The sequence below is a fragment of the Tyto alba genome, unplaced genomic scaffold (assembly GCF_018691265.1).
Source record: "Tyto alba isolate M040663 unplaced genomic scaffold, T.alba_DEE_v4.0 Super-Scaffold_9, whole genome shotgun sequence".
NCBI classification, from domain to species: Eukaryota; Metazoa; Chordata; class Aves; order Strigiformes; family Tytonidae; genus Tyto; species Tyto alba.
Window position 1 is genome coordinate 20367954 of NW_024881330.1, and position 27624 is coordinate 20395577.

The 27624-nt window shown below is 36.3% G+C and overlaps 1 protein-coding gene across 1 annotated transcript in view; it reads left to right on the forward strand.

Moving 5' to 3' along the window:
- The window catches only part of ANGPT1 (angiopoietin 1), a 162736-nt gene that overhangs the window by 57708 nt on the left and 77404 nt on the right, over positions 1-27624 (forward strand). Inside the window, exons 2-3 of the mRNA XM_033000156.2 lie at positions 15501-15656; positions 18808-18929. Of these exons, the coding sequence (XP_032856047.1) occupies positions 15501-15656; positions 18808-18929 (278 nt within the window). The remainder of the gene's footprint in view (positions 1-15500; positions 15657-18807; positions 18930-27624) is intronic.

Genomic DNA, 27624 nt, shown 5'->3' on the forward strand with positions numbered 1-27624 from the left:
ACAAAAGGACATTATAGCTACCATATGAAGGAAAATTACTGGGACAACCCATGTTTTAGTTTATTATTTTACAGGTGTGTAGAGATTTCTTGTCAGACAAACTAGCAGCCTTGTGGAAAGTTCATGGAAGCCAGGAAGCCATAAGTTCAAATGTCACTTGTTTTTTAGTTGCTGCTTGTGTTTCGGTATGTTTTGTAGTTGTGACTATTAAACAGGAACTCACACTGTTAATTTTAGCAGCAGATGAGTTATCAGCATCAACTTCCTTTTTACCTGATAAATTCACTGACTCATCTCTTGAACACAATCTTTTCTGGCAGAATGGGAACAGAAGCTACTTTTTACATATTACAGAATCGACTGTCACATACACGAGTACACTGTCACCACTAGGAAAGTGGGGAATAGCCTGAACCTTTGCATTGACCTGTCTCAAGACTAATCAGCTCCAACCACCAGTGATCCAGAGTCCATACCCCTTCTGCCTAACAAAAACAGAAGCAGGATTATGAAAGCATTGCATTCAAGTATGGCTGGGCGAATCCCTCATTTGCACTGAGTTTCTGCAAGCTAGGAAAAGGGAAAAAAGCTAGTCTACTCTTCTCTTACATTTTTGTAATGTCCAAAAAGAAATCTGCAGGGAATTTTGGTAATATGGGTAGAGGAATTTCCTTCTACTTCTTGCAAAAATCTGCTTCCATTTGTGAAAGCAGGCTGGTTCACCCACGTGTCAGTTAAAAGCTGTGTAACCATCCCAGATGAAAGGGAACCTTGCAGTAACTGAGACTTAACACAGATGTTTACAAGAGTGAGAAGGAGAAGGGAGAGAATCATGTTTTTGAAACACTCATCTGTTGCTTTGGATAAGGAACCTTCAACTAGAGCAGAGTAGTATCTTTGAGATTTGTTCTTGAGTTTTGTTTGGCAAGTGGAAGTCCTACATGGAAAAGTTGTTCTGATCAGCCAGGCTATTGCAGCATTCCAGCTGAGCCTGTAGTCCCACATGCTACAGGTTTGTGGATGATGATGAAGACAACGCTTTCATGCCATGATCTACTCTCATGTGGCAGCAGTGGACTGCAGGTCTGCTTGGAATGTCCCCTCCTTTGGGGTGCTGTGAAAGCAGAGCTATTGCTGCTGCCCGGCTGGGAAAGATCTGCTACTGGAACTTCAGAGAGACAGAAAGATAAGCTTCAAACAAACCCCCAACACCCTGACCTTTCAGGAAGTTCAGTTCTCAACTGGAACTCTGCAGCTTTTGCTCATTTAACATAATCCTTCCTGTATTCTTCCTTTTAAAGAAAACACCTTTGTGATGGCCTTGCAGTCCACTTGCAAAGAAAGGAATTAAGTCCTGTTTTCCTGCTTCTTCGTCATCACACTGACAAAATGAACGGTGCCACTACTTCCACTGTTACCACACAGAAATCCATTAGACATTCTACACATTGTGCAGAAATTTATGTCTCCCGTTCCCTTTTCCTGCTGGGAATTTGTGGTAGCATGGTTATTTATTTCAGGGGGAATGTAAGTGCTTGAGTTTTGGCTTTCTTTTCATGTCTAGAAGCTAGCAGTTTAGTCCAAATGTAATAATGGGTAATAATCCATATGTGCACACTTGCACTGATGTTAACAACATACTTTTCAGAAGGAAATAATGTTGGATAGCATGTTAATAGGTTTACAGTAAGCTGACAAGCCCCAATGTTGGTTTCAGAGCAGATTAGAATTGCAGACAGCTAATTAATGATAAAATAATAGCATTCTTGTTGGCTTTGGGAAGATATTTTTACCTGCAAAACCTCCACTGACTTTAATGTGTCAGGATTCAAGACTTTATCTAACCTTCTGATATCACCCCAGTAGAGGATCATATGGGTTTTTTTCCACAGATGAATCTGTATGTATCCTAACTCCACATTATTTGACCTCAAGGAAATGAAACTACAGCATTACATGAATGAAAAGAATTGGATCCAGATGAGACAGGGAAGCAGTGGGGAATGAGGGGTTTCTTGGCCTGTTACCCCACAGTTCTCCTGTATGGCTCTGCTTGCTATAGTACTCTGGTCTCCCCACCACCTGATCAGACCTTCCAGCATCACATAGAATTAATGTTGTTTCCATCAGCATCAATTCCAAGGATGGAAAACCTGTGTCCTGAAGAAGAGAATTCCTATCCCAGAACATTTATTCCTGACTTTTGCATGGTTTATATTTGTTTTCTGTGCTCCAGGCACAGGGGTTTGCAGGTAGGGGTGGGGTTCAGATGTACTTTGCAGTAACAAATACAGTTTCCTTGGGTCCTTTGGGAGCAACAGATATGACTAGAGCCACAGTCACAGCATTCTTTTAATGCCTGACAAGATTTTTCATCTGTTGTCAGTACTGAAGAAATTGCCATGCTATAATGTTCTGACTACAGGGCATGAACGTTATTGTCAGTTAATGGGCAGCATGTATAACTATTAACATGATTGTGACCTACATCTCAGCAAAATAGCTGCCAAACTTTCCTAAGGATTCATGAACACTTTGTTCTCTACTATTATAGTACAAAGTGTGATAGATATGAGCATTATTGATGTCAATTCTTCTTTAGACCAAATAGCTCTAGTCTTGAGAAATGTTGCCCTAATTCATAGGGTACATGTGGTTAAACTAATGACCTGAAAGTCTGCATTTATGTACAGCAACTACAAAGTCAGTACAACAGATATTTTTGCTTACCCCTGAGGGAGTAAAACAGTACCACATGGCTATCATTATGAAAATGAGATTGAACTAAAATCCTGAATCTGAATACTTGTAAGTTTAAGAATATCTGTATTTGATTTTCAGCCCTGGTCATCTCTGATTCTGAAGAGTTACAGCATGTTTTAAAGGCCTGGGATATTTTCCTTTTATTTAATAGTCCTGTTATTCTGATATGTTGGTTTATTCAATGTATTTTTGATTACATTGTAAATGCTTCAGTGTTATTACAAAACCACCCTTCTGAATGTGGTTTAACTTGGCAAGAAAACATTAGTCTTATTGTTATACATGACCTACTCAGGATTTATTGTAAAATTAAAGTTATTGTAGAAGGAAGATCAAGAAAGCAAAACCAATGATAAATTCTAAGAATTCATATAAGATCTGAGTGACGGATGGACTTGAAATAACTGCTGTGTCTCATCTTTGACTCATTGCTCTGTGTTTTCACTACATTAATCATGCCTGAAGGACTGTCACTTTATATTTGTGAACTGTGAAGCTCCGTCAGGGCAAGGGCCAGTACATGTTCCTGGATTACAAATCGGAAATGACTGTGATCGTTATCACTTCGGGCACAGGGACACTGTGTGGAAATTTGCAAACAAAAGTAACAACTTAATCAGTGAGAGTCTGACAGCCACCCTGCCTCCTCGCTGGGAATGTAGGAGCAGCCACGGGTGCCACTACACCTGGGATCAGTGGGAATATATTAATATTTAGATTCTCCAAAGGATACATCAAAGACATCTGAACAATTTCTTACTATTAAAAAATAATTAAAACCATTCCACTTCACTTTTAGTACAATTGTTTGAATCTGTATTGAGCATGCATGAATCTTAAACCATTTGTGAATACATGTCTGTTGACTTCTGTTTTCCCCTGTAAAACCAGATATATATCCAAATTGCTGCATACAAACTGCCCATCTCTTTGTCTAGCAATTTCTAATATGTGCCCCTTTTCCTCTGTCATTTGCTACATCTGCTGTTCTGCATGTGTGCTTATGCACACACATAGTAGTTGTTCATCTATACATTTATTTGTCCTACCTTTGTTAACAACAGCTATAGGAACCCTGTATCAGCCAGAGAAACTACCGACAATGAGTTAGCAGATATGAAACTGAAGGCTGAAAGCTTCCCCACTTTAGCTCACTATTTCATGATGTATAAAGGAATGCCTCGCAATAACACTGACTACCAGGAAGAGCTGTAATTATGATAAACTGAAGTAGGAGGGCATATTCTTGCCAGGTTCTGGAAAAAAAAACCATGGAAAAAATGTTTTATGAGGGAGACTCTTCCATCATTCGTTTTCATTTGACTCCTCTTTACAGTGACTTGAGTGCAGGAATATCTCCAAAAGATTTAAATTTTCAGATTTTCCCTAAATGTAAGCATGCTTGGACTGGTTTTTGTTCTATAGAATTAAAGAAAAGATTTTTCAACCTAATTTCCTTGTCACTACTACTGAGTTTGTGCTCAGTGCTAAGTAGAGAACAGCCTGATTCTAGTCCTCATCACTGCAACTCCAGTATGGTTATTCCTTTAGCAGCTGATGGAAATGATAATACTTATTCCCAGTATATGAGCTCTCTAGAGAAACCTGCAGTTTTACATTTCTCACTCAGAGGCTGTGGCATTCAAGAAGTAAACTCGGGGCAAGGAATTGATCCCCATAATCATATTCTGAATCTCACTTCAACAACTGGGGATGAAGGAGACTATATTAGTACACGTTTACTTAAAGGAAACCTGTGATTGATCCCTTTCAAAACCTCCAGAGGAATGTAATGAAAAGAGGGACCAGAATTGTCTTTATATGCTTTGGCTGCTCTCATATTTCCTATACAAAAAAGGTCTTATCTTTCTACACAATTATTAAAGTCATAAAAGGATATATATCTTGAACTACACCATTTCAGATAATCCAAGGCACTTTTATCTTATTAAGTTTCATACTCTTTTCTGCAAGCTAATTTGAATACCTGATATTTCATTACATAGTCTAGTGAACTTCAGATCTTTCCACTGCTGCTTCTAAAATAGGGGGTTTATAATCTATTTAGTGGAATGAACTCATTCTTAATTTGTATATCCATACATGTATGTGCATATGTAAATATATGTACATGTATACTGAATATGTGAGTTTCAATCTGAGATTTTTATGCATTTTTCTCATTTTAATAATTATGTGGAGGGAGTATTTGGCAACATTTTTATTTATATATTTTAATTCACTGTTTGACATGTATTAAAGCAATCAGATCCATCAGCACAGAAGAAACCAAATTTTCTGGGACTGCACATATTTTGGCAGGACCATCTCCCCAGTATGAAGACTTACATATTCATTATAATGCTGAGAATTATAGGTATGTCTGGAGGCACTTACAGATTAATGGGTATATATAGAATTACAAGAATGGAAGTAAAAGGTGTTAGAGTTTGTATTAGTTGTTAACTTTTTTATAGTGCTGTGGGAAACTGAAGTTCTTCGTTTACTGCTACATTTATTTCTGGAAATTTAATTTATTTGTGTCATAAAATTATAAAGTGTTTCCAGCAGAGATGTATCAATATAATTTTTTAATGTCTGTAGTAACACTAAGGTAAACATTTTCATGTATCCAGAACATCTTACATTAAACCACTTATGCCCAGATTATTGTAATAAAAGTTAAGAACCGTAAATATAGCCAAACTTTATAGTACACAAATGAACATTGCTGCCTACCTACATTTATAACCCATAATTTAAAGGACTTAATATCTATACACTCATGTAAATCTATGCACATAAATACTATGTGTGATAATATAGAGACCCTTGTCTAGATATTAATTGCTGATAGACTGAAGTAGTTCAGCAGATTTCAGGCCTCTACCTCCCCCGGTTCTGCAAGGGAATGGATTTTACAGAACATAGTGGCTTTACTCTTTGCTACATTAGGTGCAAATGAACGAGAATATCAGTCTTCAATATAAACCAGTGTTCAGTATAAACCAGTGTTGAAGCCAAATGCTGAACACAAGACGTAAAGCAAATTAAAATAATATTTGCTATTATTAGGCAAAGGAAAGGAGGAAAAAAGAACAGGGCTCTTGATAAAAATATTATCATTCTGTGTAGTGTATCTAGGATTCTTTTAAACATTTTTCACTAAGTAAGACTTGCTGAGGTAAGGGATCTCATCTGCTTGCAAAACACCTTGGCTGCTCAGGTGCGCTAGCTTGTCAAAGGCTTCACTGAGAGTCAGAAGTTGGAAGCAGTATGCTCTGGCTTTGAGCAGACCACGAACCACGCTGTCATTGCAGATACATTCTGCTTCCATTTTTCCCTGTTTTGAGGTAAAGTTAGCTGCATAAATGACAATCATGACCACAAAGATCACTGACCCTGCACTTCTTCATCTGTTTTTGAACAAGTCAAAGCCCTACCATGGTTCAGTCCTTACCAGGTATCTGTGAAACATCATAGGCATCACAGACTGGGAGTACAGAGTAAGATTTACATTTCTGGTAACACTGAAACTTTAGAAAGCTTTCGTTATTCCTTGTCACCTAGCAAAAGATATAAGATCACTTTCTGTTTTCCTCACCACTAGTTTATTTATGATAGGAGTACACACACAGATGATGTTAATACATAATGCACAGATCATGAATTCCACTGAGTGTTTTAAGACTGAGGGGATGCAAGGAGTGGATGTTTTGTGGGTTTCTCCAGGTTAAAGGCAAAAAATAAGTAGTTGCCTGGAAGAGGTGGGGAAGTTGTTTGATGGCCCAGGGGATGCCCTTGCATTCCTGTAGCCCCATATGTACTAAAATTGCAGTACTTACCGGTTTCAGTGCATCTAAACTTCCCATTTATGCTTTCAAAAAAGACACGAAATTAAGACTGTAGATTTTTGGCAGTCGCCATCACAATGTAATCTCCTGGGTCTTCAGCTGACTGAGACTTTGTATCAGGTGCTGATGAAAGGCAGAAGAGTAATCTCCAAGGATGTTGCAACCTACACAGGAAAGATAGACAAATGGTAATAAAAAGGATTTGTGATTTCTTCACCAGGGCCGACCTAAAATATAGAACCTAAGAGCTGAAAGCAGAGCTAATGGAAGTGAATAAAGAGATTCCCCTTCTATGATATTTATATAAGGCACTACAGAAAGAAGAAACTTGTGCAAAGACTAGAAGGTAATGCAGTTGAGTCTTAATTTCACAGACTTTCTTGGAAAAGTGTTTTCATACACAGAATACCAACAATATACTCATATGTCATAGTGATGAGTATAAGAAACCAAGCAGAATTAAAAATAGATTAAGTAATACAATGTTAAAGCATTATACTACCTCCTATAACACATATAAAAAGTTATATATAGATTCCAAACTATACTACAGCTTCCCAGGTTCACTAAAAGTTTAGATATGAGCTGGCAGTGCAATATAGCAACTAGAACTATTTATGCAGTTTAAGATTACATTTTTCAAGAACCATATGTAAAGTAGTGAGGAGATATTTCAGTGGAGCTAATTTTGATTGTAAATCGTATGTCCATACTCTAGGAATGAGCCATGAGGTGTCTAAATATTCTACACAGAAGTTGTTCCAAAATCAGTTATTCTGAAAAATACTCCTCACCAAAAGTATCTTTGAGAAAAAAAAAGTAATTAGTTCCACACTTTAGTAGGAAAATATTTTTTAAAAAATCCCCACAGATGTTAATTTGTTTAGGGTAACATTGCAGATGTTGCCTTTTCTATAATTATGACTTCCCCTTCAGTGTATACTGGGGCTGGTTCATGTTTGCAGTCAACTGTATAATCAGATTAATTTAGTTTATAGAATTAAGTGGTTTGGAAAGTTAGATCAAGAAAGAAAAATATGGTTGATGCTGTAATAAAATTTGTAAAGGTTAACATTAAACTGGATAATTCTTTGAACCAGAAATATTACTAATCAGTAGAAAATGAGAACATATTGTTATGATTTACTTGTTATAAGTAGCTTCCTTATGGGACCACTTTTGATATGATTCTCAGTTATGCTGCTTACTGACTTTATTAAGCCTTAAGGTTAAAAAACTGAGAGATCTATTTTTCAAACAGAAGTAATTGAAAATAACTCTTATAAGTATTTTGTATGATTTTGTAATAACTGTAATTAATTACATTTGAAAAGACAGTTTTCATTTATGTAGATTTTTGGGGTTTGGTTTAGAAGTGGGTAAGTTTTTTGAGGGATATAAAACTTTGAAAGCAAATTGGAAAAATCTCTTGAAGATGCCTTAGTAGAAAACTCAGATTGAGTTAGCAAGCCAGTACAATCAATACTTGGCCTAAATCAATACAGTGTCTTTGATATGCCAGATACTTCATGAGGAACTGAAACTCAACCTTCTCATAAATTACCCATATATGATGCTATTGGGTAAGCATAACTCGGAAAGTCTTTTGATATCTTGAAACAAAGAACTCCGTGTTCCCCATATCTTGTCTTGACTGGTGCAGCAAAGATTATTTTTATCAATATTAAAGTACAGTGATTAATAAAAATACTTTTGCTTCCAGTTTCTCAAGATTCTAGTGGGATGCTATACAGTCTACTCTTCCACCATCTTTATATATTATTGCCTATTACATTTTATGTACTTTAATGCATAAGATGACATGATACAGAGATGCCAAGCCACCACTGACACAAGCTTGAATATCCACAAATTGATTGATTTTCAGAGATTGTACTTTCTAAAGCAGCCAAATGCTTAGTTGAGTACAATAAAGTGCTGCCATTTTATAATTGCAGCACTGGTTCACAGAATAGTTTCTCAGGTGGTTCTATAGTCTGCATCCCTACTGAGGTATATTCATATGTTCAGAAACATCCTCAGTGACTTTCCTTATTTTGCTGATTTGGTCTGTACAGAACAGTTCCTCTTAATTATATCATTATATGATTTTTTTGTTTGTTTTGTCTTTTTTTTTTTTTTTTTTAGTCATTGTCCTTTTAATTCATGAGACTCCTCTTTTTTATTGAATTCCTTCTAAAAGTTTCATTAGGAGATGAGTTTTCCAAACCCCTTCTTAGTCCAATGGAGATTTTGCTATAGAGTTTGATTCCAAATATTGAGTCTGTGAGCTTAGGTCTGAAGTAAAGTAATAAAAAACCTGAGAAGGATGAAAAAATAGAACTAGAAAGAACTATAAAATACCATATAATCTGCCTGATTTTTAGCTAAATTATTCTTTTAAGATCCCCAGTGATGGAATTTTCACAGTTTTCCCACAGATTCCCTATTAATATTTTATTACCTGTACTGTTAGAAAACTTTTCCCCTAATGTGTAAAAGTTAAACTTTACTTACTGCAGCTTGATGGATGTGGAAAACAGATTATTCTCTTTCTCTTTGCAGTTTTATGTCCTTCTAGTCAGTTATCTAGTCAGCTATTTTCTTGTTAACCCTCTTATTAATCTAAACTTCCCTAAATTTTTCCATTTTCTAGATTTATTACCACTGTTCATCTTCTGTACATGCTCCCAAAATAATGTACATCTTTCTTGAATTGCAACATTCAGAACTGAAAACAAAACTCCTGCAGACACTATACTGATGCTGGATGCAGCAGAAAGATTATTTCCTGTGTTGTGGAATAATCTCTTACATGTGTTATCCTTTATTTCTTCTGACAAAAAGATGGCTGGTCATCTTTTTGTTTGTCTGAAGAGGAAAACCTGGGGTTTTTTAATTTTATTTTTTTCTTAACTAGCTAGAAGTTTCTTTTTTGTTCATAGCAAACTTTTATTTAACTGAAGGTTGCTATAAAACCCAGCTCAATCACCATGAGGATGAGTGTCATTAGTATATTGGAAGTCACCTGGATTAGAAATCTCAGTATCAGTCAGCTGGGACTGAATCAGACAGAGTTTGGTCGCTGTGTGCTGAGGATGCAGCTGTGGTTTCACTGGTCACGTGCTAAAGAAACAAATAGTGGTTATTTGTATCCGTGAACCTCCGCATATATGAGGATATGGTCACATTTTACATATACATATGTGTATGTCTTATGCAGGCTATAAATTAAACATACATAGTCAACCACCAGTTTCTCCTGATGGCAATTTAATTGTGTCTATTAATTATGCTTTATAGCTAGATAGTAAACATATGAAATGTCAAAGATTCAGACATTCAAGGACTCAAGGATTTAAGGAAAAATATCTTGGATGTTTGAAACATTTGGTTTGTAAAAAATAGCCAAATGTTTCAGTTCAGAAAGGCAGATAGTAATTTCAGCTTGAGGTAGTTTAGGAGGATATTCACACTCTGTAAGTCATTGTTTCTCTGTCAGGAATAGAATAAGGAAAACCACAATACTGTGATTTAAGGTTAAGATATAAAGAATATCTAAGTAAGAAATCAAAATGATGAGTTGCAATACTACAGAAATCAACAAAACTACAAAAATAATTACAGAATAATGAATTGCATAAGTATTATGCAAATAATTACTATCATCAACCTACAACTGAAAAACTAACAGGCTTATGTTTTTGTTGCCTTAAGGCTAGAAGTCTGGGTATATTGCATTAAAAAAAAAAAAAAAAAAAAGATAAAACAGAGTTTCTACAACCAGCTTTCCTCAAAAATATTTGTTTGGCTCCGTATAGAGTTTCTGGATTACTTTTCTGATTCCTTTTACAACTGAAATCCACAAATATTTATGTATATTTCATAACCACTGATTTTGTTGTGAAAGCTTCATATACTACATATCCCAACAGGCCTTTCTGTGAGTCCAGTTTGCATACCAATCATTTAAAGCTCTTGCTTTATCTCAGAAAGGTTGATTTCATAAATTCACTGAAATTATGAGTTTGCATCCTATATCATCTTAATGTAGGTAATCAGTTACCAAAGATCTGAGGAAGTTTCTTCCTCAAATAGATCACTTCTTGTCTCCCTTGGTGCAATCATTACTGCAATCTTACTAAGTCTAATTGAGGATAGATTTGGAAAAGGAGTCATCTTCATTGTCTTATTTGATGGTATATCTACAATTCTTTTTCTGGCTGATGTGTGCTTTCCTTGACATGCTTAAAGCCGAGGTAAAGTTATTCCAAATCAGATTCAGATTAGCATGTTAACATTTGAGCATTATTTATTGCCTTTATATGCCATCCATGTTCATTTTCCCTGATTCTCGCTGATCACATACAGTCAGATATAGTGGAAGGATATATTGTGGTTGGTCTCTACTCCTTGCATTTGTAATACGAGAAAGCTGCATCTTTGTAAATTTGTCATTTTATCCATCTTTTCTCACTGACAAATAGTTCATAGAAGATGTTATTTTTTTTAAATAAATGTAATGTTGGCTTTTTCAATACACAAATAAAATCACTTTTCTTGGTGTTAAACTCCTTCCTAACCCTTACCTGCTTCTGAAAAAAATCAAATAAATTCTATGATATTCTATATATTTCACCTTCTTACAGCTTATTTCCACTAAGGTTGCTTGTTTTTATTATTTTTTATTATTTTATTTATATTTTTAAATTTTATTTATAAAATACAAATTACATCAAATGTCATCACTTTTATATCTGTCAGTGCTGGGAACTATGGCCCTCTCTCAGACAGAAAAACAAAGAAAGAAGAACTGAATTCTCGTTGATTGCTGTGGTATACTATTATTAGAATATCTTCAGGTATGCAAAGCAAGACAAGACAAAAAAACTCTTACAAAACATCACTGGTGTGTTGTCTTTCTATTGTTCCAAATGGTGTGCAATGTATGGTAGGAGAGGGAGAGCAGTCTATTGTTACTTTAACTTGCATTATTTTTCTAAGGCACTATATGAAAACTTAATGTCATCTTGTTATCATAGCAGTCCTTAACATATAATTACATGGGACCAACATTACTTGATCAAAGTAAAAGAAAAAGCTCTTATTTTATTTATAAGCCATCTGCCACAAATCATTATCATTTATTTAGGCTATAAGTTACAGTATCCACTTTAATAGTTCTATTAGTGTTTGGGTGGTTTCTGTGAAGATTATTCAATAAACATTGTCCAGAAAAAGCTAGATACTTTTAATGCATAATCCTCTGTAATGCTTATTAAACAATAACACTGAACCTTCTGACAGTTTTATTTCTGATAATGTTATAACTTATTATGCATCCCACTGGTAATTCTTCATTACTGAAAACTCTTGTGCAATGTAATGAGTCTTACTGAAAGCAGATGCAGCCACATTAATAACAAGAACATCAATGCAGTATAGAAAGCCATATAGTGGGAGGGGTGGGATGGGGGGTAAAGAAATGCAGAAAATAATTCTGTTTCACTTTCGCAACAAAAAGTAACTGAAATAAGTTGAAACACTAATAAAAATATTTGAAAATCCCAATGTAAAAAGTAGATTCACTGAAAAGGGTATTTCACCACACATTATATATTTACTGCAGAATCTCTGGACAAATTGAACTTAACTTAATTATAAGATGAAGGGGTTCTAAGAAATGAATTAAAACCCTAAATGTTCCTGAATTTACTTCTGTGAATAGGTTTCTGCATGTCACATTTTCTGTGAGGCCACCCTGCAAGGATCCTTTTATCACCTGTTAAATAGATGTTATTCCTCTCAACTAACCACAAAGAAAGCTCAGTCTAAGGTTCAGTACACTTAATACAATGCCTCCAAAGAACGGGAGGCTTCAGATAAAACTCAGTGCTTGACCATAATGAACCTGGTAAATGTTAGTTTCCTGCAATAAAAATAATAGGTGAAATCTTGGCCTATTGAAGTCAATGGGAATTGTGCCATTGATTTTAGCAGAGCCAGTATTGCAACCAGTAGATCTACTGAGCAAACTAAAAGACGTTAGTGAAGGAAGGAAGGGGAATTAATGTAACAGAATCTTTATGTTATTTCAGTCCTTGTTCTACCCTCCTTTGCCTGAGTGAATAGCTCCTGATGCTCCTGAGATGTGCTCACAGAAACTTGTGGCAGTGTACAGAACACAAAATATTTACAAAAGCATTTAATGAGTAATTCTGAAACAGGAAAATCAGCTTTGTTGTTATAATGAGTCAGTCTCAGATTCAACCACAGGCTATTTTAGGGGTGAGTAACCAAGGGCAATTGCCTAAGACTGGATATCATAGGGAGTGTGTTAGACTCCAATAATTAAAAGTACAAGTTATTCAATATGCCTCAATCTCTGCCTGTGTTCTTGCTGGTCAAAATCTGCTCTAGCTCCACACAGATGCAATTCGATCTTTCAAACATAATCCTTTCTGTAATATGAGTAAAATAACAGGCAAGTTTTTTGTCTTTTTATATTTATATCCTTATCAGTTTTTTTTTTTATTATTATTTATTTTGTGAAAATATCTAATTTCTTATTTCTGATGTGTAATAAGTGTAGCCACCATATTTCTGCATGGTTTTTTTCCCAGATATCCTTTACACACATCTGCCACATGGTCCGTGTACAACAAGGCAGTTTCAGAGAGCTGCGGACTAATAAATCAGGCACCGTACAGCCACACCACAGACGTGCTGTGGGCTTATCTGAAAACGAAAGAGATTGGATGTGAGGAAATGTATGTGTTGATACCCCCATCATGGGCAGTGCCATGACTTGAGAGGCCTGTGTTTCATTAGGAAGTGAAAGCTGTGAGAGAAATTTGAACTTCTTGTTCAGGTGTTACAGTAGCTACACCAAAATATGGAGAAGGACAACCATCCAGCTTGTGGGGCTCTTTCGTAGAGATTATTTGCAACCATGGGACAGTTTGGAAAAAAATAAAATTACTGGTTAAAAAACAACAAGAAGCAAAGGGTCACTAAAAATGTATTATCTGATGTGAAAGAGATATGCAGGCAAAATAATTCGGAACATAAAAGCACAGTGTAGAAATGTGATGGATCTGTAAAATCTCCCTTGAACTAAATATCTGTAACACTTATCTCACAGTAATAAACTAAAACAGAGAAGTAAACTTACACTGGAAGTGGAAAATAGTGACATCCATTACAGACATTGTTTTGTAATACGCAATTTTCCTTGGCTTTTAAATCTCATTTTAATACTCAGAGTATTCAATGAGAAATATTCCCCACCACTTAAAACACTCTGCGTGTTTCCAGCCCAGAGTGGTTACCTGTCAATTCAAACAAATGCTTTTGTTGTCTGAAACTGTAGGACATTCACTTTGGTTTTGACCATCATAGGTATTAAGTGCTTCTCCAAACTGGGGTAAACAAACAAACAAAACACCAACAACTGTCTTACGTAGAAAATATTTTACAGTGTGTCAGTGTTCTTTCTCTGTAAAAATGTTTATAAAACTAGTAGGAGGTGCACATAAATGATCAGATCTGTAATAAATCTTTTGTAAGCTCAGCTGATGTGGCTCATCAGAACATTTAACAGCAGTTACCTGTAAGCACAGGTGTGCTTATAGATAGGATGAAAGCAGCCCTTCTTATTAATCACACTGTATATCAGACTCCTCCTCCTTTCTTCAATCTTTAAATAAACTCTATCTGGTTCTTACTATTTAGCTGTGCAGTTTACCTCTCACAATGAAACATGCTTACTGCTGCAGAAGCAGGTCCATTGTGATTAAAAATATTATGTAAAACAGTCGTTACTTAAGTCTGGAATGAGCTAACCATAAAAAACATGATCAGCCCCAAGACGAAACTGAGAACCAATTCTTCACTGGATGTAGATTGGCTGGACTCCAGATGATTTCAGTGGAAGGTACTGAAAACAGTGTTCTCGGCTACTTTTCTCTATGTTAATACTTTATGGAGCATATCAAGCAAGATGCCAGAATAATGCTTGTGTAAGAAAGGAACAATATCTCATCATATTGTAGACTAGTCCTGGGTTTCTGGTCTGCTGTGGCAGGGTGAGGATCTAGCTAGTTAGAGGGGAATGACCCTGCCTATGTTAACTAAAACAAACCAAAACAAAAAGTGTCCCTCTCTATGGGGTGCCCAGTTTATTTAGAGGGTCCTAATTCAGATTCTGTTCAAGAGACTGAAAATGCAATCCAAACAATATCAAGACAACAAAAATAAAGGAGCAAACCAGCTTTCTACATTTTTTGGTCAACAACTTCCTCCTTTTATTGCCATGATGGTGTTTCTATTCCTTTACAATTTTTTGGTCACATCTAAACTAAGCTGTATTCATTACTGAGTTTGTGAAACTCTTTGTGGGGATCTAACCCAGTAAAAAGTCATATTGCCAAATGACTGAGATAGGAACAATCCAGGGATATGGTAGGATATGGTAGGATCTCTTCGAGGAAGGACTCACATGTGAGTTGTGATGTACATGTAGGAGCTGGTATTTCCCTGTGGTGTGTTTTGTTCTTTTAGGAGTTCATTTTGGAGCTGCCATGACATCTCTACCACAAACGCTTCCTCCAACCTTGACATAGATGGAGACAGGCAGGTCCTGCTCCAGCTCATGCAAGCAGGCCATGATACTTAGAAAAACATTGGGAATCTGTGACTGGAAGGGACTACTCAGATAGTCAGGTCCCTACCCCAACAGTCATAGGGTCAAGTGAGACTTAGGGCCCCCCTGAAAACATTGAAATTTCCGCTTTTGACAAGAATGCCAGCTATGTACCCTTATGTCACCAGAATGTCTAAACAGGTGAAAATACCACAGCTACAACCTTTTCTCTTTTACAGCTTGAGAACTACATTGTGGAAAACATGAAATCTGAGATGGTGCAGCTGCAGCAGAACGCTGTGCAGAACCACACTGCCACGATGCTCGAGATAGGGACCAGCCTCCTCAGCCAGACAGCAGAGCAGACAAGAAAACTCACGGATGTTGAAACCCAGGTATGTTCCCAGAGTGGTTTTCTAAAAGCTGTTAATTGCAGAGAACTTTTCCCATCCTCTTTCTTTTTCAGTGCATCACCACAGAAAACATTTCAACACAGGGCTCCAAGAAACATACACACTTTGTTTCTTGGTACCAACAGTGGTGATGACTGACCTTTGTTATGTGTCTGTCTTGATTTCATTTGGCTAGTATGTTTAGCTCTGTGTGTGTAAGGCAGGCAGGACTGTCCAGGAAACTAAATCAGCATTTGACTTCAAATAAACAGCCCAGCTACCAACTGTGAATGACACAAGTGTCAAGTTAAATAACAAGTTTCAGGCTAAAATGGAGCCTTTTGATCTCCATTGTTGTTTGCCTCTTTACTATCAGAAGAAATTTTATTTTTTTCTGCAAGATATTCCCAGCTATTTGAAAAGTAGTGTATATGTCTGCAGCTTTTACACTGTAAAGAGAGAGGGACAAGCATCTTCTTTATAAAACACAGTGAATTTTTTATTACTGTAAAATTGTATGATATCACATGAATTTAAAGATCCATTTCCATATGATTCCTAGCACTAAAATTACTTTTGTGACTGAAATGACAAGAGTATCACTGTCCTAACCGAGAGTAGACTTTCATACCGGGCTTACTGCTAAGATACGTACTACTTTTTGTCTTTGGAATTCTTTTATTGGTTTAAGAGGCATATTTGTTGTCCTTATTTTTGCTGACTTCCTTTTGGCATTTGTAGCATGTGGTATACTATCAGCTGCACTGCATTTGCTGTTCATTTAGAACAGGGGAATTAAAATACTGCATTTATTTTGTTTGTTTGTTCTAGTAGCATATCTACTTCTTGAAAGATTGTATATTCTGTTCTAATGTCCTCACTCATGTTTACAATATCATTACCAAGTTTTTACATAATCACATTACAGTACACTGGGAAACAACAGTAATTATGAAAGACATATACACTGTCTTACACAGGTTCCCTGCACCTTTTTTTCTACATCTTGGTTAATAAATCAACATTCACTTACAAATGTTGTGATCTCATATGACTGCAGTTTCTAAAACATAGTATATTGACTTATGAAAATGTTGGGGAAAATCTTTAATTTAGTACCAACAGAATATCTAAATGGAAACATAAGATGTGAAGACCTATGGTCAGTAATATATGTTCAGTAAAGAAAAAGGAGGTATAGGAACTCTTCTTATATCCCAAAAGACCTACCTAGGTGTAAGTGTTGAATATTCATTCACGGTTTCCTCCTCTAAGCAGGTAAGGAACAAAATGTACATCGCCTCTGTCTCACTTCTTTGAGAAACCACTTCAAGATAGATGTGTCAATGGCAACTGTATGAAGGAGTGGATGACTTCCTCCTTCTACACCTATTGCTGAAGAATTTAAGGGATGTTCAAACTATCAGTTGGAGTGGCTCTTTCTTGATGTAGTACTTGTTCTGACTTCCAACTCAGTGATGGCATTTGCTACCTCCTCTCTTTCATCATTATGAGAAAGTCCCTGTAGCCTCTGGCTCTACCATCAGTCAGAAAAGAATGGTGCAGGTGGTTCAAATAAGTGAAAAGAGTCTGATCTTGCCAGTGATGGAGGTAGCCAGCTGCATGGCAGAGAGATGAAGGTCTGAATGGTGCAGGTGTTTCAAATAAGTGAAAAGAGTCTGATCTTGTCAGTGATGGAGGTAGCCAGCTGCATGGCAGAGAGGTGAAGGTCTGTAGGATACAAGGAGAAAGGCAGGCCAGGATCCCATGCTTCTAATAAATACTCATAGCAGACTAAGGAGTCTGAATGACTGAAGATAGAGCATCCACCTCCTTAAAATCTCACTGATCTGACATTTAAAGTCACAGTGATTCCCTTTAGGATTTCTTCTATACTTGAAGCTTTATTGATGTTTTGTAAGTTGCTCCACAAATGTATCCTCCTCAGAAATCTTTTGGTGCTTTACTGTCTTCCTACCCCTTGCCAGCCTTTGTAATACACCTTCAATTTCTGCCAGGACATTCTGAAACTGTGGTGATGTCTCCTGGCACTTCCAAGTCTGTCCATCTTGAACAACATAAGAGCTACATACTAATAATTTTCAATTTTTTCAACCTCTGTACCCTTTAAAATAGGACAACTCAAGTTGTTCTGTGAATGTCAACAATTTAAAATAAAAATAAAGCACTGAATTGAGTTTGAGAGCCATTCTCTTTGCTTTATGTTCTGTAACAAAATCACATCAGGCATGCATGAGAAAAAGTTACCATGTAATCCTATGATGATACTGATAAATGTCCTTCCAAGAAAGGTCTGATAGATTCCATTAGAGGTATCATTTTCAGTTCCAGAAGTGATTGCATCTCAACTACTGCATGCACACATACCTACAAAAACTATTTACACACACTCCAGATGCTATGTAATGAACAATGATATCCCAACAAAATCAACTAATATTAATTAATATTATTGTTTTAATTATTTAAAACATTCTGTTATTTCCAATTCTGAATTATTTTTTGTTAGAATCTATTCTATTTCATTTAGTTAAAAGGCTTATTTCAGTCTGATGTACCTAGTAAAACTTGTGCTATTGATACAGACCACCACTAGAGTGAAAGACAATTGCACAAAGTAATTTTTAGGATTACAGCCTTCATCTTAAAAATCTGTGTAAGAGTGCAAGTAGTGATAACATAAGCAGACACCAGACTTCTGCCAACACTGCAAAAGAGGGAACTCAGGGGAAAACTAAAGTAGGAGCTCTATTTACAAAACAGCGGATGCAACACTTTGGCTTCAGTCCAAGTACTCTTACAGTCTTCTGGTTTAAGCATGCTTCGTAAGAATGCACGTTTGAGGCATACCTCTTGTTCTTTCCATTGAAATGAAGCTTACTTGGCAGTCACCTTTGCTTTTTCTGCTGACCTAGTATTATTCTACAGTAAACAGGGTGCCAGAATATCAGCTGGTACATATCAGTGTAGCTTGATTGAGTTCATTTGCACCAGCTGAGTAGCAGAGGTTAAAAAAGGGATTTAGAAACGATTTTTGATGAATCATCAAATCAGAATGAAATAGTTGCACTAGGTTGCTATAAAAACATAACCAGGACAATATAAACTTTAATGTTTTTAATTTATCCTTAAGGTGCTAAATCAAACATCCAGACTTGAAATTCAGCTACTGGAAAATTCACTGTCAACATACAAGCTAGAAAAACAGCTGCTACAACAGACACACGAAATCCTAAAAATTCATGAGAAGAACAGGTAAGAATGAATAGTTGGTCCCTTACACTATTTTCTGTTCATCACAAAGTGGTCTGTGCATACTTTTTTCTAAAGAACAGATGAAATGGAAGAAGCAAATATGGCAAGTGCAAAGTATAGGTAATATGTATGAAATGGCTAAAAGAGCTAGGGTATGAACTTTCACTGTGTTAGCTCCTGTATGATAAATGTAAGTTGATTTCTACCACTTTTCATGTGCACTGTGAGTTTACATCTCAGTTTGCTTCATGATAACTTAGTCATATGACCACAGTTCCTGCTACTGAAAAGCATAGGGGTAACTTACATGAGCACTTTCAAGTAGAAAAATATGAATAATAAATGATGAGATTATCAACTATCTTAAAGTGCATATGAAATAGAAGATCTTCAGTAGTTCATATTTCTAATTTTAAAGATCTAACATGTAGAAGGATCTCTCTCTCCATTTGGACTTGATTGTATATAACATTCTTGGAGCCATGTTCCATTTAAAGGATAAGTGAATGGTAAACATTTGTATTTTATGTTGAAATTGAAGAAAAAGCAGTTTATCAGCTCATAACTTTTAAGCAGTGTAGTGAGAGTTAAGAAGTTCCAGTGTTCTTACTTTCTGTGCTACACAGGGATTCGATACCTGGAGTTCCTGGATTTAGCAATTCATTATCTCAGAGAACATGTGTGGTGAGGTGGCCTTGTCTGGCTGCCAGGTGACCATCCAGCTGCTCTCTCACTCCCTCTCATCAACAGGACAAAGGGAGAGAATCTGATGAAAAAGCTTGTGATTGAAAGACAGGGAGATCGCTTTCTAGTTACTGTCATGGGCAAAACAGCATTATTTATTGCCAATTAATATCAATGTAGGATAGTGAGAAATAAAACTGAAACCAAGAAGAGCTTTCCCCCCTACCTGCCCTTCTTCCCAGGCCGAACTTCACTCCTGACTCTTCTGCCTCCCCCTTCTCCCTCAAGCAGTGCAGGGGGATGAGGAATGGGGGTTGTGCTCAGTTCACAACACTTTGCCTCTCCTTCTTCCTCATGTTCTTTCCTTTCTCCAGAGTGGTTCTTTCCCATGGGCTGCAGTCCTTCAGGATAACATTGCTCCAACATGGGGTCCTCCATGGGAAATACGTGCTTCACCGTGGTCTCTTCCCATGGGCTACAGGGGGAATCTCTGCTCCGGTGTCTCCTTCCCTGACCTTGGTGTCTGCAGCATTGTTTCTCTTGCTTTTTTTCCTCACTCCTCACACTGTCACATGGTGTTTTTACCCTTTTAAAATATATTTTCCCTAGAGTGCAACCATCTTGGCTTACGGGCTCAACAGTGGGCCCATTGGAACTGGCCGTGCCCGGCACGGGCAGCCCTGGCCTCTCTTCACAGAGGCTGCCCTGCAGCCCCCAGTGCCAGCACCCGGGTACCTGCACTCATTACAGTGGGTAAAGCCATTTTCCTTCTTGGCTGCCCTTCTAGAGACCTAAGGCTCATATTCCTGCCTCTGTAATGTCCAGATTTAAGCAGGGATGACAGACAGTGCTTTCACTCTGCAGCTTCACTCTCAGCTTCCTTCTAGAAAAAACAACTGTGAGGAAAGTCTGACTAAGACTAAGGTTTCTATTTTCTGTATCGACATTTGACACCGAAATAAGTCAAGCAGCTTTAAAAGCGAAGTAGTTACTGAAGTGTCCTGTACAGGCTTTAGAGGACCATTTAAATTGAGATCAGATAGCATGCCAAAAAAGGCAGCGTGGGTCTAGTTCTGATGAACAGGAATCAGCAACTGAGGTGGAAAGACCTTGCCCAGGATTATATGTAAGGAAGTCTAACACCACAGTGGGCAAGGAGCTACTAAGAAGGCAAAGAACCAGATAATGATAAGGAATAGAAAACATTGTTACAAAGAAGTGTGTTTGCTAAATGTGCCTAGTTGCAAAGTTGGTCAAATAATATATGATCATTGCTACTTATTAGGAAAACCAGTTTAATGTATTTAATCTAAAAACTGTTTATAGCCAGTAATTCCAGCAGATATTATTCTGGAGAAGTTGGATTACATTGAAAACTCTTGAATGCAACAGATTTCCCTTGACCAATTGGAAATATGAATAAATTAGTGTGGGGTTAACTTTGACTTCAGCCATACCTAAATTAAGTAGTTCACCTAAACTGAAGATGTGGGCTCTCCCTGTAGTCTACAGAGAGAGCAAGCATGTGCAGGAGGCACTTCATTCTACGTGTTTTGCAAACATATTTCAATTTGGAATTAATCTAAGCATTAGTTAAGTATATAAATACATGCATGGTTAGCAACAAAATTTTATTGGCTGCTCAAGAGACTCAGTCTTATGTACTTAATAATCTGAATTTATTTATTTATCTTTGCAATGTGTCAGGGTGTAAAGCCTTCATGTCAGTAAACAAGTAAGATTTACTTAAATGACCATTGACTTGGCTGACATTATGATGAAATGGTCTGTGACATGACAATATAGTCTGCCTTGTTTTTTTAGAAGAAAGGAGAGGTATGTTAAAAAGCACACTTTATACCCAGTTGTTTCTCTCAGAAGTATAGTTGTATGTGGATAAATGAAAAACCACATGGAGTTTCAGCCTGTAATGAAGCAAGAACCTGTTGTACACTGTCCAGGTTCTGTTACTCTCTCCTTGGGAGTGACAAAATTAGGGAGAGGGCAGTGTTGTGATTACACTAAAATATGTATCATCAACTCCTGTATCATCATCTACTCCTAACAAATAACTGTGTAGTCTCAGCCTTGTAGGTCCTGATCCTGCAATCAGCTATGTGTGTGTCAAGTTTACTATGGTACAAATCTTGCTGACCTCAGCAAGTACTAGATTTCTGGACATGCCAGTGATTTTAGCTTACTTAACTTTAAACAGTACTTATAGATTAACCATCAGGCTATGTTCGGTAGTTATTTGCAGTTAAAACGTCCATATCACTTTCGCATCAATAAATTAGAGAAAACCCTTTTTATCCAAGTTTCCTACATGGACCGTAAGCCTTTTTGGAAAGGGCCTTTTGCAGTAGGTGTACCCTATAGTGGGAACGAGTGTAGGAACTCTTATCATCACAAAAATAATCAAAACAGATGGTGTGCTGTGGGTGAATCATTTCTCTCTCCGTACTAACATTTCCTCTATATAAAATAAAAATAATGATCTTAATAATTTTCAAAGAACTGGATTTTGCATGAAAGTAATGCAAACACTTATAGTAATAATAACTGATTGTTGATATACTACAGTAACTTGTATATTATCCTTAAATAAAATAAACACTGCAAGTCAACAGGGGACCAATGCATGTTCTTTAGACTAGAAATATATCTATTCTTGGCCTTTGTCTTTACTTCCTGCCTCTTCTGGGAAGAGTGGCCAATTTTTTTCTTTTTATCCCACTGAAGTGAAAGATATTCTATGGCGTAAGTAGAGTCACATTTGCCCCAGAATCATGTTTCTATTGAGTGCTCTTATGCCATAAATAATTTAATTTTGTGGGCTCCCACCCACTATAATAAAAATGGTAGTTTCTTTCAGTGCCATTTTTTTTCCCACAAGAGCTTTCTAAGAACTATTTTGATTTATTCTTGAAAGATTTCCCTGCTTAAGTGCCTTTATGAGCTCCTTTTTTTTTTTTTTTTTCCCAGAATATACCAGCTGCATTTAACTTATTGTGTGACATGTATTTCAATATGCAAGTGTGAAAACAACATTTTATTTAATCAAATGAAACAAATGAGGAAAAATATAATGGAATTCTGGATCCTGAGCAATAAATAGTGGAAGTGAAATTTAAATATAAAATCCAACCTGAATTTGCAGACAGTCAAACTAGATTAGCACATACAGTAAAAGAACTCTTGTATCCTATGAAAAGCGAGGACTCAAGAATGTTTCTTCAATTGTTATCTTACTGTATGAAACATGGAGAAACCATGTCTGATGAGTTTTATTTGCAGATTTTGCATACACTAAAAAGATAAATCCAGATTTTTCATTTCACTTTTGTGATTTCAGTGGAATTTTCTTGTCACTGGTATAAAACAATAAGCTTACTGATGCTAAGCGACCAGTTACTTTACTGGCCTTGAGAAGTATGGGAACACATGTTTTTATATTTCCTTAACCTGATCAGACAATATCAGACCACCAAAGTAAGTATGAGTGGTCAGCACCTAACAATATAGGGAAAATTTTACTCATGTAAAAGTGAGTACAGAGAATCTGTCTCAATGAGAAAATACTGTTCTTGCACTCAAAAGTAAACATTCAGATCCTCTGTTTGTCTTCCCATACATATATAATACAAGAAAACTGCATGTATACAGCAAAAGAATTTTTTTCTAGTGTGATGTTACTTATTTTTATTTATTGAATAGCTCAACAAAGTAAATGTTTTTATGTTTGTTTTTAATAAATCCAGATTATTTTTTTTAAAGATTATTTTAATGCAAAAGATGTCCATCTCTAAGATCTGGTCTATGTCCTGTTCTCACATGTCTAAACTGAGTCCTCTGAAAACAAAGATAAAAAAAATCTCTTAAACACTGTGGTCTGGAATGGATTAGTGAATAAACTACCTACCCTGTAAGGGTCTAAACTGGACTTTCCTTCCTCCCCAGAGAGCTACCAGACTACTTTCTATATGTTCTACTTCATCACCTTTCAGAATGACAAGAGCTTTCACTGGAAGTTGTTCTTTGACTTCTGTATGAGCCTTCTACCCTCTCCAGCATAATCAGAGAGCTTTTTCTGAATCAGCTGAACACAGCACTGTTGCACTGAGGCATCCCAGTAGCTTGTATCCTGTCAAAGTTAGCACATCATTTGTATGGTTGAAATTAGATTCCTAGCCTTACCAAGATCAGTATATTAGACACTGAGACATGGTTAACCTTTAGGAAAATTAAGTTTGTCTGGGTTTGAGGGGGTGCGTGTATGTGTTTCTTTTTTAATGTAATTGTCTTCTAGGTAATGACTCCAAAGAGTTACTGTCTGGTGGATACTATTGGTATTTATCCATATTAACAACAACATTTGTTTCTTCACAACTTCATTCTGTTCCCCAAAAGTCTGATTTGTTTCCCCAAATTAAAGGCTACAGTTATAAAAACCACACATATATATGTGTATATACATATGATGTTTCTAGTGAATAGTAATTTATTTTTCTTGTGAACATCGTAGTTCCTGCTGCTGCTTCATCTGTCTAGGTCATTCATGTTTTCAAACATACACGAACTTCAAACATACAGGAAAGGTATAAGAAATGTATACAGTAAGCTTACTGTAAAAAATAGCCAGCCATTACACCACGCCCATAAAATTTTACTGGAAAGTGTTATAAAAGAATTTTATATAACAATTCCAGTCAACCTTTACAGATTGTTGCATTCATTGGTATAGAGACAGCCTTTTTTTTGTTTTCTTTAATATTTTATGTCAGTGATAGTGTCCTGGGTTGATTAATGAAAACTAGTAGAAATATTTTCAATTTAACTCTGTCTTCATAATGTCTCTTTACAGAACTGAGAAAGTATTTTTACCAAGCACTCATCAAAGTTATTTCTATTGGTATGGTATTTGTCTATTAGAAATTGTCTGATGTCACAAGAAAAAAAGAGAGAACCAGGCAGTCCTGCAACTGTGAAAAAAAATCTAAATATCTTTGTAATTGGTTTCAAACTGTCTCAGCATTTTTAAATGCAATTTCTAAGACTTTTTTATTATTATTATTTCTTTATTTACTTATTTTAAATTTAAATGTAACAATACAAATGAAAAATTCTGGCCACATTGGAGTCAAAGACCATGAGAGTAGCTTTTCTCATGCTGCTGAAGGATTTCTTCCTTTTGGAACAGACCAGTGCAAAAATCCCCAATCTGTGTGAAATTCTTGCTTTTGTTCATTTGGAGCTTTGACCTAAAGTTTCTCATTGATTCTTAGTAAAACACAATGTCTTGGATTTCTCCCAGGAATACAGGGAGTAGTTCTATCCTCAGAACTTATTCTTATCTGTTGTAGATTTATGGATATGGAAAGATCATTGCATAAATGCATCTGCATTCCTTAAAAGAGCTTAGTTTTGCAGTTTATAACAACAGGACTTTTAATCTACATAGAAAACTGTAACGGAACCAAGTGCTGTGACACTCCCATCTTTCCACCACATGTTGTTGACACACCACTCATAAATATTAGGATGTATTATTACTAAAGCTATAAAATGTATGCTTGCTGTCTGTCTTTGTAGATGCCAAACCGGGAAGCTCTAAACATTGTCAGCTTCTTTCTTCTTGCCTGACATGGCCAGTGTTGCTACAAATAAGTCTGTCATCACTATGGGTTCATTTACTACGGTCTTAGGAAGGCTACAGTGGGAAACAAATAATGCAATACACAAATTGTGGCTGTCAAAGGCTCCTTCTTTTACATGCAGTCATTCAGATATAGAAATCATTTAGATGTGGACATGCAGATAGAATCTTGTGGAATTAAGGAAATGTCCTGTACTGTACTAAGATATGGACAAAGATAAAGGGAACTTTTTTATCTTTACTTACCATTTAACTATAAAGCAATATTCTGGATTGAAGAATGTCATCTTCTCTTATGTTGACAATGCACAACATTTTTGATGGACTGTAAGATGTCAGACAGACATGTGGCCACACCTAACACCCATTCTGTCACAGACTGTGCCCAGGGCCCACCTTGTTCCTATCCAAAGTACATGGATATAACTTGTAGGCTATCAGAATAGTTAAAATCTAGAGTCAAAATGAGAATTTCAAGATTTCAAGAATTTCTGTGAAAAAGTGGACAGAACTGATAAAATTCACATAGAACTTTTTTTTCTATTTTTTGAACAGTATTGTATGACTAAACCCAGTTCCATCAGAACATTTTCAACTTCTGCCTATCTAAACTAATTAGTCTGACCTTCTAACAAAGCTCAAAGATTCCACGTAAATATTCTCAAAAAACCCCCATGTGAGTCTAGAGGATAAAGGCATCATGTTTAATGTTAGAGTTCAAGTGATGAAAAAAATGATCTACAGAGCTGATAAAGTGTTAAAATAATTTATTGTCTTTGGCTTCAAAATCCATATTTTGTTTCAGATAGAAAATTTCAATCATCTGATTCCAGTCCACTGAATCTTGTTATGCTTTCATTACTAATTAATGAGCCTTTTAGAATGAGATATCATGTTCCCCTTTGCATTTGGGACCCCACAAAAAAGTGTTTTCCCTTCCCATCTTTTATTTTTTTCCCCCTTTACCCAGATACTTCTGGTTTTCACAGAACTATATATGTTGATGTTACAAAGTATGTTTTCTTCAGTATCTTTAAGTCCCACATTTATAATATTTCAGAAAAAGAGATTTACTGTTTTCTTTCTCTTACTTTTTAAAAAAAGAAAAAAAAAGGTTTTATATTACTCTAGCTTGTACAGCAAATCCAGGGCCTGAATTTAATCTTTGCATTGTTATCATGTGTAACAGCTCATATTAAGGCTCCGTGATATCTAGTAGAAACAACTCCATATGGATTTTATTACATTTTTCAGTTAGGTGAAATGACCTGAAATTATGCAGGCATTTTGCCACTGATCTATTATCCAGAAGTAAAAACAAAGGTGAGGGGAGAGTGCAAATAAATAAAACGTAAGACTGACTTGAACAGGAAGCAGTTTGTTGGCAAGTTTGTAACCGCCAGTTAGTTTATGGGCATGAACAACACCTCTTTTGGCATATACAGTAGAATTACTGAACAGAAAGTAGCAGAGGGATTGAATTAATTTCTTTATCTAATATTAATACATTATTTCTGCTGAACTCCCACCACAGCATCAAAGCACTGGCCTGAAAATAATTTTGTTCACTGTTAACAGATATTAGCTGTCCTTTATGGCTACAACTCCTCTATTCTTCTAGATATAATCTGATGTGTCTTTGATCTTTGTAAATTGTACACTTCTAACTCAGGATAAAATGGGTACTGGAAAAAAATATGAATCAGGAGAAAGTCTTTCCATATCTGTGTAAATTTATTTATAAAAAATTGATGCAAGCAGCTTGTATAGTATGACACTGTCCTGGGTTTGAGTGAGTGGTGGGGTTCAAACCATGACAGACACCCAACAGTTTTCTGTCTGAGGAGCCTTTTGTGGAACCAGAAGAGGTAGGGGAGGAATATGTATGTGGACTCAAGGAAAACAAGGGAATCCTACCTTAAAATACAAACTTCTGATTTATCTTTTGGGGGAACAGTACTGTTCTTAATGTGAAAACATATACTACTCATCTGGTGCACGATTCCTTTCCTGGCTTCACAGACCACATCAAATGGTACTTCTGTTATGGATTTCACATCCCTTGATGGTACCTTATAGCTTATCTTCCATTCAGTGGCAAGGCCCTTCACAAACTCTTCCTTAGTTTACCCCTGATTTTTGTTTCTTATGATATTAACCCATCCATACTACCAGTGATGTCCTCTTCAATGCCCTGTTCTTCTCCCTCCTTTGCCTACCTTAGACTTTTCTGCCTGAACTTTATATACAAATGTGTTAATGGCCCTATGCTCATGCACTTGGATGGGTGTAACAGCTAGATGTGCACTTCCATGCACTTTAAGCACTACAGCAGGCAAACTCCATAATGTTTGA